Source organism: Ursus arctos, unplaced genomic scaffold (assembly GCF_023065955.2).
Source record: "Ursus arctos isolate Adak ecotype North America unplaced genomic scaffold, UrsArc2.0 scaffold_33, whole genome shotgun sequence".
NCBI lineage: Eukaryota > Metazoa > Chordata > Mammalia > Carnivora > Ursidae > Ursus > Ursus arctos.
The window spans coordinates 9,372,436-9,392,920 of NW_026623019.1; the positions used below are offsets into that span (position 1 = coordinate 9,372,436).

The 20,485-nt window shown below is 42.5% G+C and overlaps 1 protein-coding gene across 6 annotated transcripts in view; it reads right to left on the reverse strand.

The window, feature by feature from the left end:
* The window catches only part of DOCK8 (dedicator of cytokinesis 8), a 219,260-nt gene that overhangs the window by 152,598 nt on the left and 46,177 nt on the right, over window positions 1-20,485 (reverse strand). For 4 of the 6 annotated variants that reach the window (XM_044391271.3, XM_044391272.3, XM_026519308.4 and 1 more), the window contains exons 2-4: window positions 14,067-14,169; window positions 4,625-4,800; window positions 1,778-1,849 (exon numbers count right to left, since the gene is read on the reverse strand). In XM_044391271.3, coding sequence (XP_044247206.3) covers window positions 1,778-1,849; window positions 4,625-4,800; window positions 14,067-14,169 — 351 coding nt within the window. Of the gene's footprint in view, window positions 1-1,777; window positions 1,850-4,624; window positions 4,801-12,567; window positions 12,775-14,066; window positions 14,170-20,485 lie in introns of those variants that run through there. The other 2 variants (XM_057305575.1, XM_057305576.1) reach the window with 2 other exon arrangements.

Consider the following 20,485-nt stretch of genomic DNA (forward strand, 5'->3'; position numbering starts at 1 on the left):
ACTTGTTCCAAAATTTTTTATTTATTACCAGCAGAGCATAATCTTACTTGACTACCTGGCAAACTTCATTTTCCGCTCATGTTGGAAATTAGAACACATGATGGATTAGCATCTGACTTTCTCGTAATTACTGTTTACAAGCGGGGCTTTCTCTCGCTCGGCTATTGAAAATAGTATGCTTACTGACATTACTCCAAAAACATCAGCACAAATTCAGTGGTGTACTTCCAGGAGCTGGATAAAACCCAACCCCCAAAGTCTTTCACTGTTTATCCCATGGAACAGTAATTCTCACCGGAGTACAGGAGAGGTGAGGAGAGCAGATTTTCAAACTATTTGTGTCTTCAGAAAGACTCTCTGATGCTTTCTCTAATGGGATGTGCCCACAATCTGCAGATACTCCCTGCCGTGCTCCCCAATACATACACATATACAGGCTGAGAACGTTCGTGTGTCTCCATGTTTCTCATGGGAGAGGACTGCCCAGGTCAGTGACATAGAGACAAAAAGCTCAAGCTGATGTTGTAGAACTCATGAGTAACCCAGGAGAAAAGGGCCCTTTTGCCGGGAAGTCTAGCAAGTAATCTATTTCTTGGTCACAAATTCAAATGTTACCTTTGAATCTGAGGCCAAGTTTCAATTCATTTATTTTTTCCCCCTCAGAATTCATCAGAATGGAAACAAAACAAAAAGGCCCTATTCTTTATATTTAAAGTGGAACTTTCTCCTTCCATCGGTGAATGGCTAAACAAACAGAGAAATCCACACAGTGAAACATCTGGCAGTAAAAAAAGAAACGAGTTCCCAAGCAACAGAGAGACGTGAAGGAACAAGACAAACTGTGGAGCCAGTAGAAAGGTAAGTGGCTGCCAGGAAGAGATGACTGTGGGGAGCACAGGAGACTTTAAGGGCAGAGAAACTATTTTGTATGACACCGCGATGGCAGATACATGCATTATACATTTGTCAAGCTTGTAGGACTTTGGACACAAAAGATGAGCCCTAATGGAACCTATGGACTTTAGTTAATAATAATGTATCACTATGGGCTCATCAGTGATAACAAAATGTATCATGTATCTTAAGTAAGGTCCATCCAAGAAAGAATGAATCAGTCAGAGAAGGCTGCATAAAGAAAAAAAAGAAATTTGTCCTGGCCTTTAATCCATAGGTAGGATCTGACAGACAGGGGAAAGAGGGGAGGGCACATCCAGAGGGGAACAGCAATGGCCAAGGTGTGGAGGTAGGATTGAGTTGGTTATGTGGAGGATTAGTGAGAAAGACGCACCAGGCCCAGCAGAAAGGCAGTGGATCTGAGAGGTAAAGGAAGTAAGTTTCAGTACATACAGTGGGGCCAGATTATTAAAGCCCTTGAAGACAAGCAGGTAGCGTTGATATTTGATAGAGTAGGTTAGTACAGAGCCTTAGTCGGTGTTTGAAGAGGGGATAAGATAAAGTCAATCCACATTCATTATTCATGAATTTTGTATTTAACATTCACCTCCTTGCTAAAATTGCCTTGCAACAGTCATGTGGGCATGTGTGCAACAAACAAACCAAAACCCAAACCAACCAAACCAAACAAACTAACAAACCCCAAACTCCAAGATGTTAACAATAAGAGGAACTGTTGGGAGGTATACCAGAACTCCCAGTACTTTCTTCAGTTTTCCTATAAGCTCAAAACTGCACTTGAAAATTTTCATTAAAAAACAATTGTAAAAGCTAACAATACAAGCTAAGTATATATGTAAAGAGAAAAGAAAAAGGAGCTTACTTTTGGTTCACGATTAGCCATTCCCGAATGTAAGTCTGAACACAGTCCCTGACATGAGGGTCCAGTTCAACCCTAATGAGGTGGAAAATGAAATAAAATCATGTTAGTGCCAGATAAAGACAACAAAACAATCCCTTATCATCACCAAGGAGAGCAGCGTGATTTCAACTCTGTATCTAGTGAGAACGCCAGGGGCATTCCTACCCATTCATCAAGTGTCTGAAGTATTCCTCGGGCAATAGCATTTTTACTTTGATGAGACAAACATGTTGGCATTTGATGCCTTGTGGGTTTTCTTTATTATAGAGAATCATGTTAAACTAGACCTATCCCTTAAAGGCATATCAACGCCAGACAGGTAGAACTAGCTGTAATCACATACATAACCAGAAAAAATAAGTATAAATACCTATTTCTCACAGGGGTAATTTGGGCATATTTTTTGCTCACGTGTAACCTTGTTAGGACACGCATGTTTCCCTTGTGGAAAGCCAAGAAGATCAGCTGTCTTACGCTTAGAGGAGTTGATACTGGCTTTGGCCAGTGATTCTTAATTCAGGCAGTTCTTGTCATACCTGCATAAGAGTGTGCCATGGGATATGCTCTCCAAGTGCTTTAGAGTCTTGAAATAATCAATTCTACACAGTAGCAAAGCTTTTTTTGCAGTTTTTCCAAGTGTCTTGGTGTTAGAGATGAATGGGTCTACATAATACTTACTAAATATTGACTGCCCAAATCCTAGTCCCATCCCTTATTAGCTATGTGGCCTCGGGCCACCCTTCTCTGTCTCAGGGTCCTTATCTTAAAGTACTATTCATAGAGGAGGGCCTCCTTCAGAGAGCTGTGATGAGAATTAACTAAATCAGTGTGGAAGCGCTTAGAAACATGTCTGGCACATAGTAGGACCCATGGAGGACAGTTCATACCTCCAACCCATTTATTATGCACTAGGTACTGATGTAACCACTGTATGCATGTTAATTTGGATATTTCTTTCTTTTTAAAAAAATTCAGTTAATTCTCAATCAGCCCCCAAGGGCGTGGGCATGCACTATTACTTTCATTTTGCAGAAGAACGAGATGAGAAGGATCTGGCTCAAAGTCACCCAGCAGGCGAAGAGCAGGGACTTAAACCCAGGCCTTTCACCTGCGGAGTGCAGGCTTCCAACCACCACAGTATCAGAGCTCACCATGAAGTTCTGGGTCAACCGGAGTGAGCTGTTGTTTACTCTGCAGATGACAATGAGGCCTTCCTGGGTTTTGATTATAATGGCAGACTTTTGGGCAATGATTGAAATAGCAGAGGTTGTTTTAAAGTCAGCAGACAGTGTGAGCTAGAAATTCTGGTCACAAGGCAATATTATACTAAATTACAGATGCTAAGGGAAAAAACCTGCCTATTTAATCGGAATTTAAAAATCCTCTCTCTAAATTTACTTTAAGTATCTTTTTTTTTTTTTTTTGACAGAGATAGAGACAGCCAGCGAGAGAGGGAACACAAGCAGGGGGAGTGGGAGAGGAAGAGGCAGGCTCACAGCAGAGGAGCCTGATGTGGGGCTCGATCCCATAACGCCGGGATCACGCCCTGAGCCGAAGGCAGACACTCAACCGCTGTGCCACCCAGGCGCCCCTACTTTAAGTATCTTAAACAGGATTTTCCAAGACTCTGACCTCATTTGAAAATAATTCAATAAGTAACCATAAATTTCAGACAAGGAAAGGATATAAAATGATTCTCCGTCAAAGGTGAAAAAACAGACCTTACCTACATGAAAGTTACACTTGAATGAAAGGGCTGACAATGGGAGAAATGTTTCCCACTGTTTTCTGGGGAGTGAATATTTCTAAAACAGGCTGAGCTGAGCACATGACAAACTCTCCTATATGAATAAGACCTATCGAAACAGGAGAGCAAAGACTCATGATAATAGCATATCACTGTCACCTCATATCCTTAAACTGTGATGGAAGAAAATCCAGAACTAGAATATATTCCACAATAGTGGGGCAGGGGCTGTGTTTCATGGTCTCCTTCTGGGGACTTTTTTGGGGGAAGGTGACAAGGTTGAAAATGTCCAGGAGAGATGTGAATCTTAATTTTGTTTTGAAAATAAGTGCAAATAAAAGTTCATCCTAAATCTCTAAAGAGGCATTGCTTTTTGTACCATGGGAGTAATAAAGAGTTTCATTGGGATAGAATTCCACTGTTTGCCACAAGAGCTAATGCCAGCACCTAGAAACACATAGGCTAACCCACCCTAGAAACTCAAGTTCTAACCAGCTCTTCACATACTCACTCTACAGAGCTTTCCCCACTGTTTCCCCACTTGCAAAACTTTCTTTAAAGGAAGGAACTTTGCCCAACTCATCTATTCATAGCAGTTCCCAGCTCATAGTAGATCCTCAAAAAATGTGGGTTGAACTTGTCTGTGACTCGATCCAGGCTTTTATGTGGAAACAATTAAAATGCTTCTGAATCATTTCACTGATTATAACTGAAAAACCTGACATTTTTTACAAATGGAGAAACTGAGGCTCTGGGAGCTTATGGGAGTTGCCCAAGGTCACTGAGCTGACACCCGGGCAGTCCAGGCTCCCAGGCCTCCACCTGCACCTCTCCTTGAGCGTCCCCTTCACTGGCTTAGTCCCCACACGCCTTTTCAAAGCCTCTGGTCCAACCAATTTAAAAACTGTCCCAGGCGATGGTAATAGGTAGTCATTCTGCACACCTTAATGGATCTGAGTAACTTCAGTTTCAAAAGAAGTCCAGAATTAAGGCATCTCCCCTCCTCACCGGTAACAGTCATGACATCACACTCACATCTACAGTTTAGGAAAACGATTTACCCTTCCTCCGGCAAAGAGGGCTGCAAAGTGCGACATTCCTTTGGCGTGAACACCACGTCCAAGTCGTCCTCGGTGAAGTCCCCCAGCTCCTGGGCGAGCTCCACATCCAGGCTGTTCAGGTGGGTCATCAGAAGTCCTTCGAAATCCACGGGCTCCACCGGGTCATAAAACTGAGGCTGCAGGGATAAGAAGAAGGAAAAGGAGGTTCCCGCGAGGTTTCCAGGAAAAGCACCGAGGCGACAGCCGACGTGGCCCTGGCCTGCCCCTTCCACTCGGGAAGCGCTGGGCTCTTAGGGCACAACTCAGCGGAGCCGTCTTTGGAGGGGCTGTCAGACACAGAGGCAGGGATATGGAAAGGGAAAGAGACACAGCATGGAAAGTCAAGTCAGAACACGGTGAGGCACCCAAATCACACCCCAAGGCAGAATTTTTCTCTGCTTAATTGCATCTTGATGAAGAATCCTGAGGAGATCCAAAATGAGATCACGAGGCTTTGCTGAATTTTATAATTTCTCCTGCAAAAGCTCTCTGAGGCCATGTTTACCCAAATACAGCGAAGTAGACATGGAGGCAATTTTCCAGAAATTCGGGCAAAGGCAACACTCCTTCTGTTTGAGTATTCAGGCGCGGTGTTTCCTTTGGCCTGACTTATCCTATATGTTGCTTCTTGAAAGCACTTCATACATAATCACAGCCCACAGAGAGCCAGACTGGGTGGCAGAGATTTCCACATGCTTCTGGACTGACTTGTGCTGGGCAGGAAGACATTTTCAATGGGACTGCAGTTAAATGAATAAACTAAGGGCAATTGGCTGAGTTTACACAGGCCTAAATGTACACCCTTTTAAAGGAGTGTTTTGTTTTTCTCTTCAACTATATCCTTGCACAGTGGGGGAGGAAAGGACAAAAGAAATGACAGAAGTAGATGGTAATTCGAAGTAGAATTTTCTCTAGTTGATAAAATAAAAAGTTGGCAATTAAGCAACAATTTTCTTCTTGTCTGTGAAGTCCCCAAACAGGAACCATTGCCTTAAGGAAGTAAAAGAATCAGATGGAGTTGTGGAATGATGAGAATACCAGCAGGTCCGTGGTGTTCATCTACGGCGGGCTATTTGGAATCACCAGCCCAAGGAGGTACTGTTGTCTATCTACCCCCACCACCACTACCACCATGGACCAATAAAACAAACACTCCAGATTCTTGACTTGTACTGCCCAGACGTGAAATGAGGCCGGATCCAAAGGAAATGCTAACAAAACCGGTTTTTCTCCACCCCGAAACCATACGCCAGACTCGATGTGCGGGCTCCCACTGGAGAGAAGGAACAATGCGCTTGAGAGGCAAAAGGACATAGACTCAGAGAAGGTAGATGAGGCTTGCCCGGGCTCTTCCCACCCTCACCGCTGTCCCTGGTGGGGGTGGAGACCTGAGTGACGTGCTGGGGACTGAGCACAAAGCGAAGAACTGAGGGAACACAGGCCCTCCTTCTTTGAGATTCTAGAAGGTGGCTGGCTGACATAATGTCCTGGGCCACGGGGACAAAGCAGTAGGATCTACTTTGGTAGAGGAAAGCAGAGACTTCAGTAGCTCTGCATGGCTCCCATGTGCTGTGACAGAGGACAGGGAAGTTTCTCGGGGGACATTCAGGTCAGCTAAGGAGAAGACCACGGGCCTTATAGGGTGCCTCTCAAAATGAAGAGACAGGGTCCAGCAGGGGCTCAGGGAGCCGGAGATCAGCCTGTGCAGAAGCCAGGTGGGGACGGAGTTGGCAAAAAGCCACTAGTGACCTCTGTCAGAGGAAATGACAGGCATTGTCTCTGCGGACCTGCCTACCACCAACCAAGCCCAAAGGAGAAAGTGGATTTTCCCACCCCTCACCACAACGCAGGACAGAGCATTCAGAGTCGGGAGCTGAAATAGAAAACTGCATTTTTTTGCATACCCGATCTTATTATTGCAAAGTCGATACCCATGAAGCCAGTAATCATTGAGCACTTACTATGTGCCAAGAAACTGGCTAGATCATTATATACATTATGTCATGTCACCCTCACTAAAGCCTATAAGGTACACACTCTTATTATCCCCATTTTACAGATGAGGACACTGAAGGCTGGAGATTTAATAATTTGCCCGTGGCTCCGCAGCTGGGAAACAGGCCCTTTGGAATTCAAACCTCGGCAGGCTCATGTTCTTAACCACAATAGTTGTGTTTTCTCTTGCAGGCATTTTAGGGAATCTGTATTTCCAGAAATACTTAAAACACAAAACAATAGTAAGTGCGTCTGAAAGAGGGTGAAAACTACATTTACCACTACCCACAAGTTCCACTTCGTGTTTCTCATGAACCCAGCTGCTCAAAGTAATGACATAAAGTAATTAATTAAAGTAATAACAAATGTAAATGTATTATGAAGACTATCAATCCCTCCAGCCGAGGCACTTTAAAAGTATACTTAGGGGCGCCTGGGTAGCACAGTCGTTAGGCGTCTGCCTTCGGCTCAGGGCGTGATCCCGGCGTTCCGGGATTGAGTCCCACATCGGGCTCCTCCGCTAGGAGCCTGCTTCTTCCTCTCCCACTCCCCCTGCTTGTGTTCCCTCTCTCGCTGGCTGTCTATCTCTGTCAAATATACAAATTAAAAAAAAATCTTTTAAAAAAAAGTATACTTAAAAATTATATTGACGCACAATTGGAAGCATTGTGATGCTAGCATTAATCCCTAGTAAGTAGAAGCTTCCACGGAGAAATGGCATTTGTGTGAAATCATCGGAGAGAAGAAAATTCAGGTCCAGGACAGGTTGTCCAAGAACCCCGGTGACAAGGACAGATGAGGTACAGAAGGGTCAGGGAGCTACTCTCCAGCATCTTTCCACAGATCTCTAGCCAGCCATGAGATGGTGAAGTTTGCCACATTCTCACAGATAAATAATGCTATCTTTGAAGAGGGCAGCATGATGAAGGACGCGGTATCCTCACTGAGCACTAACTGTGGGGCCTTGTGCCAAGTGTAATCGATATACCTGATTGATCATAAAGTCAAACTCTTGAGGTCGGCATATATTTCAGGACTGAGCAGACTGTAAACATCAATCGTATGACAGAATTACTAAGTATGGTTCCAGCATGACAGACAAGCTGGCACTTGACCAGTCTCCCCTACTCTTTCTACACTGAAATGGACAAGGGAGGAAACTGTCCGTTCCTAATGCGACGTGAACTACTCTAGCCCTTGGCGAGTAGGTGGAGACCCCAAGTACTGTGAACAGGGCCTCCGAGGAAGTTGTTTCGCTTGCAAATTCACATAATAACCAGGAACCAAAAGAGATTTCTGCTTTCTAAACTCTCTGAAGTCTTCCTCTCAAGAGTAGGTTTTATTTTGAAGCAATCAACACATAACACACAGACATATACACCTTGGTGATCTAGGGATAAGCAAAGGGAGGAAACAAATATTGAACAGAATTGCAGTGGTATTTTATTTCATGGGGGGCTGAAGTTTGAGAACAGGGTTGGGAGGCGATGGTCTAAGGTCAGTCCTTAAGGCAAGACTGGGGCTCTTGGGAACCTAAAAGCCAAACATGAAAATTAACTATTTTCTTTCTCTGCAGCTGACTACATATGGCCTCTTAGTGAAGACCCAGGACTAAATTAAATGGTATAATCCAAAGTAATTCCAAGAAGGTCCCTTTATACCATGAATTACAACATTGCCACCATCACTTGATAAACTAATAGAAGAAAAAAACCCCAAATAATCAAAATAGAAACCAAAACAACAACAACAAAAAACCCTAAAAAAAAAACACCAACAAAAACTCTTAAGACGACAAATAATCCTAAATCGGGTTTTGTCTGTCATGATTGTTGACTTAGCCAGGCTAACTATATTCCCCGAATTTACTTCCTAGTATGTTTCTAGGCAGGGTGAGCTACAAGACTTTTCTCCTGCTGCAGCCATTTTGGAGCAGACATACACCTTCTGCTGATACAACCAAACACTAATTTAGGTGCTGCTGTTGAAGGGATATTACTAGTGTAATTAAAGTCCCTAATTGGTTGACTTTAAGTCAATCTAGAAGGAGATTCCCCCAGGTGGCCTGATTTAATCAGGTGGATGGATGTTGACTTCATCAGTTGACAGCCACCTCCTAGTTCAGGGACTCCAGCCTTGAGCTCCTGCCCATGGAGTTCCAGCCTGCTTACGATCTTGCCTTCCTGACGCTCTGTGGACTTGCTTAGCTAACCATCACCAGTGGGTAAGCCAATTCTCTGCAATCGACTCCTTAATATCCGTGCATATGCACTCCTAAATGTGGCACTGTGAATCTGCATGAGAACTACATTGAGGTCTTCATTTCCATCCTGTCCCCTCAAGGGAAATCAGTGAAACCTAAGGACAGCCCAACTCCTTGACGGATGAAGCACAAAAGAATAGAAAAATTTTAAAAAACCATATTTATCAAGGGATCTAACATTTAGGTTGTTTTATTGCACAGAAGCTTAAAAATACTACAAAAATGAACGCCTTTGAAGGTATGAAACTTTTTTTTTTACATAAATGTTATACACAAACATCTCATGTAACCATGGTGTTTAGGATGTGGCTTTTTACATCCTTTTCTTCATCAGAACTGCTACATTCCAGGTGATTCATTCCATTTCACTTCAAATATTTTCTACTCTGATTTTCAAAACTAGACTTTTTCCGTCAATGAAAATGTAGGTTAAGGTTATTAACCATGTATAGTGTCTCAAATCCTCCTTTCTACCGTAGGAAAGAGATCCCAACCTTTTCTTGTATTTCACTCTCCTTTCGACTTCGAATGATCAGAAAATAGTTTTAGTATTTTACTGTTTCATTTTAATGGTGTTTGTGGGTGTATATGGTTGGCTTGAGAGCCTGTCTGGCCTACCTGTCCACGTGGCAATGGAGGATGCCAAAGCCAATGGGTAATGCTACACACAGGTGAGTCTACACACAAGGCCGTGCTCTCCAGCTCTGGTCACAAACGACTCTGACAAGAGTGTCAAAGAGACCCAGGGCAGGTCTATCGTCATAACACCAGGTCTAAAAAGCCAACTCGAAATGGTCAATCCTCTTCATATTCCAGAATGCAAGACTTAAAAATATTTTATCTACTTTGAAAACACACATACATCACAGCTGACATTTACAATTAGAGTTAAAAAACAAAAATCCAGTAAAACCACACACACACACACACACACACACACATCCCAAACACACCCTTTCTCTCATTTGATTGATCCAATTTATGACAGAAGCCACTGTATTTATATAAGAATATATATATCCATAGGGTTAGCAAGTAGTCCTTGCCTACCACATTTTCTGAAATCCACAGCAACCCAGACCACAAAAGAAACTACCTTTCCTTATATTTTTTCCTCCTATTTGGACTACTTCTACCTACGTAACTTCTTTAAACAATCCTCCATCTGGATCACATGCTAAAGTCCCAGGGAACTTTAACATATCGATAGCTAGGCTCCAGCCCTTAGAGATTCTGATTTAATTGTTCTCTGCTGGGCCTGGCCACAGGTGTTTCTAAAGGTCCCGGATAATTCTAATGTGCAGCCAGGGCTGAGAACCTTCCTTTAAGTCTCCTCCAACTCCCCCAGCAAGCTGTTACCTCCTTTTGAACACCTAGCACGCTTAAAGACAGTATAGGTCCTCGGTATCATCTGTCCTCCCGAGTAGACCACAAGGCCTTTCAGAGCTGAAGCCATCTCTGGCCACCTTTTAATCTCTCGCGGTGTCTCCAACAGACAGACAACAGTGCCAAACCCATGGACACCGCCATTCGCCACTATTTACACGACGTCTATGATACCACTTTATGAACCATAATGGGGGGAAGCACTCTTAGGCCAACGTTGCAAATAAAAAAAAACCTGAAGCCTTCACAGTGTTTAACTTGCCCCAGATTATATACCCAGTTTTAGTAATGCTCCGCTCCAGATCTATCTCGTGAGTTTTTGTAGAAAAAAAAATATATATGCGCTTATTTTTAATGATTTACGTATAAAAGAAAAGTAAATTTGATGATACAATGCAACTTTTTGCAACACAAAAATTCTATTCATACCCACAAATTCATGAAAGGCAGGCGTATGCAAGCAAAACGGGGTCCACAGAGGCTTGTGGCCAAGTTCTGACCTCCTGCAAAACAACAAACTAATAACTGATTGGGTTTTTATTTTTATTTTTATTTATTTATTTGAGAGAGAGGGAGAGAGAGAGTGTGCGTACTCGTGAGTGGGGGGAAGGGCAGGGGCAGAGAATCTTGAAGCAGACTCCCCACCAAGCGCACAGCCCGATGCGGGGCTCAATCTCACGACCCTGTCATCATGACCTGAGCCGAAACCAAGAGTTGGACGCTCAGCTGACTGAGCCACCCAGGCACCCCACTGGTCGGGTTTTAAGTAACTTGGCACCATTAAATACTTCCAAAAATTAAATAACCGTTTGTATCAGCATGTGGGGTTGCTAAAATGGGTAGTTACATAAATAAAGGGAAGGGAAACAAAGGTCAAAATGCACTTGGTCTGATTTTCCAATTGTCTAAAATCATACAATGAACAGACGATAGCTTCACGTTAAAGTTTTTTTTTAAGATACTTGAGCTTGAGAGCCTTTCGATGATAAGCTACTTCTCTGCCTTGCCAGGAGTGAATCTTGCTGAAATGTCCCATTATCTTTCTATGAAATGGAATTTTTTTTTTAAGGTAAATGGAAATCACCTTTAAGTTGATGATTTCTGTTGAAACCTTCATTCGGGAAGATGACTCAGGGGAAGAACGGACACTTCACTGTGACACGACAGCATGGCGGCAGGTAAATGCTACGGTGATTTCCTTGGCAGGCTGCACATTTTTTTTTAAAGGGGGCAATTAAAATCAGCCTCTTGGCTCCCTCATGCTTCCTGTTCCTCATGCAGTTAACAAGAAGGATCAGGGGCAGCTCCGTGTGCTGAAACTGGAGTCAAGATCTGGGAAGAGATATTCAGGAGCCAAACTGGAAAACTTAAGAGTCATATAATTTAAAGGCTATTCATTTGCAGATAGAACCAGGAATAAATTAGGACAGGTTGGAACGCATGATTCTTGCATAGTTAAACGTTGCTGCTTATTTTTGCTACTTGTTTGATATCTTCTGTTAGAAAATGGGTAGTTAAGCCACATGGTCACTTGACTACCTAGCTAACTAAGAAATTCATCACAATTCACTTTTGTCAAAACCTACGGGTGAGAAGGCAAAACTACCAAAGGAACACTTGTAGATATTAAGCAAGTTTTTTTTCTTTGTGACTTTAAATGAAAAACTTAAGGTTGCAGCATAAACGTTAAAGCTGGTGTATAGAGAAGGGGTTAAAGCTTGCTAGCTAAACTTCCTTAAAGCCTCTCAATTATGATGTCCACACTGTTTCTCAAGACAGCCACTGCAGAGACCTGCAGTCTTCATTTCCCAATGAGCAAGGCACCAAACCCTTCCTCCTGACCTTGTTTGAAATATAAACGTGTATCTGGTCCCTTTTTAACTGAATTCTGCATAATTTGGAGTCAGAAATCTATAAAAAAATTTTTTTTTGGTTTTCAATGAAACATATATTAGCACCAAATTAAACAAAAAAACATAGCTAATATTTTTTAGTCTAAAGGTTATCTAATCTACCTGAAAGCATGGACGTTATGCATTGAAGGTGCTTTTATTATAATCTGCAATTTTGAGACAGGAAAAGTACAAACGAAAAGGACAGTTAGCAAGCCCCCGAAGTCATAAACAGATTTTTTTTGAAGAAATGTCATAACCTCTTGCAGTAAAAGGTGCTATACACTTTTTACTACTCCTATTTCATCAATGACACAACACACAAATTATCCTACTGAAATAACCACGCGTCACTCCAGCAAACATACCTTTAAATGATACACAGTTACACGGCGTGTAAATTGTTACAGAAGGCAAGATGGCGGCTACAGGAAACCAAGTGGAAGGTTACAAAACTTCGAAGAGCAGAAGTGGTTTTGAAGTAATAAGTGAGAAAAAAAAAATAACCTAACCTCCTCAAGATAACCACTAGAACAAGCAAGAAAGTGCCGCTGTGCTGCAAGTGAGGAAGTGAGTACAGCGAGAACTGTAGCCTCACACAAAGGAAGTGAATACTCAACTTCTGGTTTTAACAAATCATCTCATTTAAGTGAGGTTTAGCCCACCTGACGTACGTCTAGCATTTAGTCCTCAAATAATATAACACATCAAGCACACTCAATAGTAGGTGTTAATATAAAAATATAAGCAGGGGCGCCTGGGTGGCACAGCGGTTAAGCGTCTGCCTTCGGCTCAGGGTGTGATCCCAGCGTTGTGGGATCGAGCCCCACATCAGGCTCCTCCGCTACGAGCCTGCTTCTTCCTCTCCCACTCCCCCTGCTTGTGTTCCCTCTCTCGCTGGCTGTCTCTATCTCTGTCAAATAAATAAATAAAATCTTTAAAAAAAAATATATATATATATAAGCAACCTTCAACTTAAAAGGGGGAGTGTGTTTCAAAAATGAAGTTCTGGGGATGCGTGGGTGGCTCAGTGAGTTAAGCATCTGCCTTCGGCTCAGGTCATGATCCTAGGGTTGTGGGATCAAGTCCCAAATCAGGCTCCCTGCTTAACAGGGAGTCTGCTTCTCCCTCTGTGCCTCCCTCTGCTTATTCTCTCTCTCTCTCTCTTTGTCCTCTGACAAATAAATAAAAATCTTAAAAAAATAAAACCCCACAAAAAGTAAGCTTTGTTCTGTGATTCCAATTATATGAAGTTCCAGATAAGGAAAAATTGTGACAGAAGTGGATCAGGGATTGCCTTGGGCTGGGGGCTGGAACAAGATACCCACTGCAAAGGGGCAGGAGGGGTATTTTAGGGTAAAGATACTGTTCTGTATCTTGATTGAGTAGAGATTAAGTGACTAGAAATTGGCCAAATTCACCAAACCGCACACCTAAAATGAGCAAATTTATTGTATATAAATTATACTTCCAAGAAAACGATTTTTAAAAATTAAGGTTCCTAACTGGGCTTTCCAGATTTGGGGATTTATTTCCCTAATAAAAGTCTGTTAGAAATGGTAGTCAGGTTCCAGGCTACTCCCCTCTCTCCAAAGTATGAATCATAATTTGGGTGAAACCAAGTAGTCTGTTTGCCCACTGAAGCCCGAGACTTCAGAACCATGGCCCCTAGAGGTCCACATGGCACTCTCAGCTCACAGTGAAGGTAGGAGAGAGGGAAATTGTGTGATGTCCAAAAGCAGGCATGGAGTTAGGAACTGGGAGTTAGAGGTGTGAGGTGGCAGCGGAAGAGCTAAGGAAAAGCAGGAAGCTAAAGTGCATTTCTACACTTGCCCATTCTCTAAGCAAACCCGTAACTCATACTTACTAGCTGAAGAGAGGGGAAGCCGGAGGTACTTAAGCTCTGTCGATGGTACTGGCCAAGGTTCGGTGGGAGAGTAAACTGTTTCCTTATTTCCGCTGAAGAATACCTTGGATGAAATAAAAACATCCAAATGAAGTGGTTATTTTAATAAATCATCACAATTATGGATACAATCTTTGGTATCATGTTATAAACCCACACCTTGGCTGGGTAATCGGCAGAACTAACAAGTCCTCAGTGGCCTATGAATGGACATTGTAGCTTTTCTCTGATTGTATATACCCTTGAAAAGTTCACAAAAGCCAGGACACCTACAACCAACCATGGCTAATGCCCAATACTGCAAGGGTAGGAGCATGAAGCAGGGGAAGGGTCTGGGGCCCAAGGAAAGATCCAGGGCACTTGGATCCGTCTTCCCAGGCCATTCAGAGGGATTGTCTTTGCATGAGGACATCTGGCCTCCGAGTAGAGTCCTTTAAACCCCATGCTGCCATTTTGATCCAGCCATTCTCATTCTAAGCAGTTGAACCCTTCTGGTCAGCTGCCTGCTATGACAGAACATCCTAGAGAACTATTATATGAACACTTCCACCTCCCTGAAGGCAGCTTAGGTGCTACCTAGGATTCCAAGGACTGTACTTCTTCCAAACTGCTCCTAGCAGAGTGATCCTTTGAGTCATCCGTATCACACTGTTCTCGCCTTAGCCAACATCGGTGGTGGCTGGAAACCAGGCACATGAAAGTTGTTCTCCATCGTCTACTCACACCTACTGCCATGAGCTGTTGACCAGGGAAACCCTGGCTTACAAGCAGATTGACTTTGAGGCACTCATGTGTTAGTCATTTGTTTGGAGCTCAGAATACGTTTTCTCGCGTCACTTTTCTCATTCGGTCTCATTTGTTGGTGGGTGGGCTCTTAGGCTAGTTCACAAAAATGTATTTAAACCACAGTGAGACCACTATATAGTATAATTAGACACTAACAGACATTTATTAAGGATCAAATGAGATTGTATATTTGAAACATGCTGTGTATCCAACAAAGGACTACATAAATTTTTTAAATTATAATTTTAAAAGATAATATTTGAATGTTATAAATTAAGCTTATTGTATCTTCTTCACTATAATGTATGCTAAAGCATAATTATCAATTACCCTGCATGATGAGTTTTCTGACATGGTCTGCTTGGCTCTCAAATGTGGCAAAGTGGTTCTTCTCAGAGGCAAAAAGCCTGTTCTGGTCCCATGTGTGGCATCCATTCTCCCCACCCGAGAGCGCCTCAATGTCCTTCCAGGAGCCACACACTCATGCTGTAAATTGTCTAAGCATAACTACAAAGCAAAAGGGTGGGCACATAACCCGACACAGGACAATGATCTCTTCTTCCTGGGATTCTGAAAGATGAATGGATACAAGGATGGAAGAAAATGGCTGGAGAACCTTAATTGCAGGGGCGACCCCCTCATGATGATGCAGTGAAGTGTAAGACCCCCCCAGGAAGTGAAAGCAGCCCATACTCATTGTATTCCTGAATTTCCTGAGATATTGTCTTTATTTTTTTTTAAAGTATAAGAACATACTAGGATAAGAAGTATTCTATTATCCACTGGGGAAATGCAAATCAAAACCACATGGGCTGCCACTTCCCAATCACTAGGATGGCTATTTCAAAAAAAGATGGGTGAGGATACGGAGAAATCAGAGCGTCACGCATTATTGGTGGGAATGTAAGATTGTGCAAGTGCTTTGGAAAATAGTCTGGCAGTTCCTCAAAAAGGCAAACATAGTGATGTAGTGTTCCCATATATATATCCCAGCAATTACACTCCTAGATGTACACCCAAGAGAAATGAGAACATAACTTGCATACAAAAATTTAGACATGAATGTTTACAGAACATTATTCATAACAGAAAAGTGGAACAACCCAAATGTCTATCACGTGCTGTGTGGATAAACTAAAGGTGGTCTATCATGCCATGGAATATTATTTAGCAACAAAAAAGGAAAGAAGTACTACTATATACGACAACATGGATGCAGTTTGAAAACATCATGCCAAGTGAAAGGAACTAAACCCAAAGACCACATACTTTATTATTCCTTCTATGAAATTTCCAGAACAGGAAAGTCTATAGAGACAGAAAGTGGATGAGTGGTTGCTTAGGGCTGGGGCCTTGGAGGCAAATGGGGAGTGATTGCTAATGAGAACGGGGTTACTTTTCAGGGTGATGAAAATGTTTTAAAATTGAGTGTGGTGATGAATTGTGCTTGTTAAATGGGTGAACGAGGGTATGTGAATTATTTCTCAGTAAAGCTGATACAGATACAGATATAGATATGGATGTGTGTAAGTGTCCTGAAGACACAAGAGTGAGGGCAGAAATTACCAAATTTAATGAAACAGCTAAGAACGGAGGAAAACTTTCAGAATTTGCTTCCAAGTACTCAATAGGCTGGTTTTCATTACAAGTCAAACCATCACCAATTTTTAAAAGCCAACAGATTAGACCACTGTCCATATCAAAAGGCCCATCTTGTATGAACAACACTGTATCTTGAGTTTGGCACCACAAAGGAACCCAAACCAACATGGCAATCACTAATCAGCTTACTTAGGGAGAGGGCTGTAGACACAGAGGGACAAGACAACCCTTTGTGACCTGGGTGTCTTCTGACAGACATGACTTACTGCTCCTGAGACTTCTGCCCCCAGGTTCTCCCCACAGGACCTCTCAAACAACACGATTTCGTCTCACGGTCCTTCTGAAGCTCTTCCTGCCATAGACCAGAGGGATCTACCTGAAATGGGAATATCTAAAAGGATCAGGAAAGGTGTGGTATTATGATAGCACCAAAGAAAGGAAGCAGGGACAGATTCTTGCTCTCATTTTGAAGCAAAATGTGTCATTCTATGCCAAAACCCCAGTATTTTTTTCAGCATGAAATCAGAATGTTCCCGCTCTCCAGTCCTTCTTAAAGAGGGTCAGCGGGCGTTTCTGTTGCAATTCTCCATGTCAGTTGCCCAATTTGGAGCCATACAACTGATCCTCTTCCCTGACACTCAAGCACGATCCTATTTCCTATCCCTACAGGACCAGTTCTACAGAATGCAATTAAACCCGTCCCTTCAAAACTGTCAAACATGGAGATGATTGCTGGTCCTTAAAATGAAAATAGTGAATCGTCCCACACGGAAAAGAGCTTCCATCGTTTAAGGAACGTCCAAATTAAATCTCTCTGGAGAGGCCCTACGCACATTTCAAATGAGCAAAAATAGGCTAGAATGACAAAAATCACATGTTGGTCAAACTGTGGGAAAATCGGCATGCCCCACACTCCACTGGCTTGTATATTGGTTCAGCACCTCTGGAAAGCAACACTGTAACACAACAAGAATTCTAAAACTGTCATTACTTTTCAATGTAATCCTTTCACTTTGGAGACTATACCCCAGGGGATTCATATAAACATATAATTTGAGCAGAAACGAATGTAAGAACTCCGTACATGGTGACAAACAAAACCACCAAAGCACCTACCACAAGGGAGAGCACCGAGTAAATAATAGCAAAGAGGTGAAATATGATTTTAACCACTTAAAAATGTGAATTAGGTTCACCCATGGAAAGGTGCCTACCAAGTAAGTTCCAAGTGAAAAGTAAAATGAGGAAATGAAAAGAAATGACGAACAGTATATGCGTAAATATACCAAAAGAATCAGAAATCCTTTTGGTAATTACGTAAAGGGAGCTTAGTAACTACCTCATTCAGCTCTTTCTAATGTAAAGTGGCTTAAGTTCATCATTCTGATAAAAGGTGTGTACATATAAAGGAGGATGCAGGCACAGGTGCACTTCTCGGAAATTTTAAAAATTTTGTAAATTTCAGCTATTACATTAGTGATACGGAACTTCATTCTCAGAAGAGCACCTAGCAACCCAGCATGAAAATCAACCCTCTTCATCTCTACATTGACCCTAGCAAAGGGGAAAGCCTGCATACACAGATAAGAGAATTCAGCCCAGGCAAGAGGTCATCCAGACCTGGTGTCCATGCAGGGAGGGATGGCGTGTGGGTTTTATTTCCTCTGCATTTGAGTCTCAGACCAAATTCAACATGTCTAAGATAACTTTCATGATGCCAGATTTATATATATCACGATGATATTTCCTTGATGAGCTAAGACACTCTTCTTCTAACTCAAAATGCTTTAAAATATTATTTTCTGGGGCGCCTGGGTGGCTCAGTCAGTTGAGCGTCTGCCTTTGGCTCAGGTCGTGATCCCGGAGCCCTGGGATCAAGCCCCACATCAGGCTCCCTGCTCAGTGGGGAGTCTGCTTCTCCCTCTCCCTCTGCTACTCTCTCTGTCAAGTAAATAAATAAAATCTTTTTAACATAAATAAATAAATTAATTAATTAATTATTATTTTATTTCTAAAAACTATACTGGGAGGGAGCCTTGGGATTTGTTTAAGATGTTGGTACCCCTACTCAGGAGTCAGAATGGTAGAGGGGGATGGGTAGCAAAGCTCTGTTTTTATTCAGATGGACAGATAATTGTGATACACACAGTTGAGACTAAGGGCCAGTGGAACTAATGATGGAGCAGAATTTGCCAAGTGTGGCCCATGGACCATATGCTTCCAATTATCAGCTGCTTAATAAAATGCGGATCCCTAGGCCCTAGCCCCGTCCTGAAACAGCGTCTCTTATGGCATGCCCTGGAAAACTGCAGGTTTAGCCAGCAACTCCAGGTGATTTTTATGTCAATAAAGATTCACTAATAGTGCAAGACTATGAGTGAGTATTAGTTCATTCATTCATTCATAAAACATCAAGGGCACAAAAGTGCCAGGCTCTCCGCCAAGTGCTAGGGATTCAAGTCCAAGATGATACTGTTGCTGTTCCTGGAGCCTCAGCCCAGTGGGTGGGAGGGAGGAGGACACATGGATGACTGAATAAATAATTATAATACAACATGGAGAGTATTCTAATAAAAAATATGACCATGCCTTGTGAGCAAAGAGGAGGGAGTTAGTAATTCAGCCTAGGAATGCTTAGGAGGCTTCTAGAATAAGAGGACTGTCAGAACCAGGGCGCCTGGGTAACTCAGTCGGTTAAGCATCCAACTCTTGATTTCAGTTCAGGTCATGATTTCAGGGTTGTGAGATCGAGAGCCCCAAGACTCTCTCCCTCTCCCTCTGCACCCCCCCCCAAAAAGAGGACTTTCGAGCCATACTTTGAAAAAAAAAAAAAAAGAAGTAGGAACAGACCTGATGGAAAAAAAAGGTTTTTATCATTTCATGACATCTAACTATTAGGTTTCCATACTCCTCCTTCAAGTATTTTAACTATCAGGCTGCCCTGTTTCTTTACAATAAATGTAGCCATTTGCCAGCTGTTTGAGTTCAAGTAGATTAGTTAACCAGGCTGTCTTAGTTTCATTACATGTGAAATGAAGGGGCTGGGCTATCCGATCTCCTGGGCACCTTTCCAGCTCGACTGGCAAAGACGCTCAAGACTCTCCAAGTGGAACAGTTAGCATCATGACCTACACCAGCAGCTGTGCTAGGAAACTACACCGCCCCGGAAGGCTTCTCACTGGCTTTCATCCCTAAAAGAAAATTCTTTCACTATCTGCTGGATGGCCAGCAGCCAAAATGGTTGGAAGAATTTTAAAACTGATTCAAGAAAAAACCAAGTCAATAAGTATTTAAAGGGGCTAAGGGTTTCCCCGAATGGGACGTGTTTTAAACAATAGTGAAGGGGGCAGAATAAAGAAAAGCAAACATATTAATTTACTCTTAGTAACTACCAACTGACTTAGTAACTAACAAAACACGCAACAAATACAAGTGTAAAGTACGCCGCTAGTAATAAACACTAATTATAGACATTTGTGGGTGGCATGTACATGTATGTGGCCACAGGCACATGGTGTGATTAAACCTTACAAAATAACCATTGTTCAGGGCCAGCAATGATTTGCATCAAGTAAGCAATGAAAGAATGTTATTCCCCAAACTTCCTGATTTATAAGGTTAGGGCAGTATACTATAACAACAATAATAAAAAATTTTATATTTATTGTATGTAGAAAAATAGCTCTGAATGATGTAAATAAGCCAGGGTTGGATCACAGGGCGTGGCAAGGATAAAGTTTGAAATCACACAGCCGGCTCATGAGCGAGCCGTTCCTGGAGTCGACACATCAAAACGATCGAAGGTGGGGTGCCTGGGTGGATCCGTCAGTTGGTTTGGCGTCTGACTCTTGGTTTCAGCTCAGGTCATGATCTCGGGGTCATGGGATCCAGCCCCGCGTTGGGTTCTGAGCTCCGCTCGGCTTGGAGTCTGCTTGTCCTTCTCCCTCTGCTCCTCCCCCAACCCCAGATAGATAGATAGATAGATAGATAGA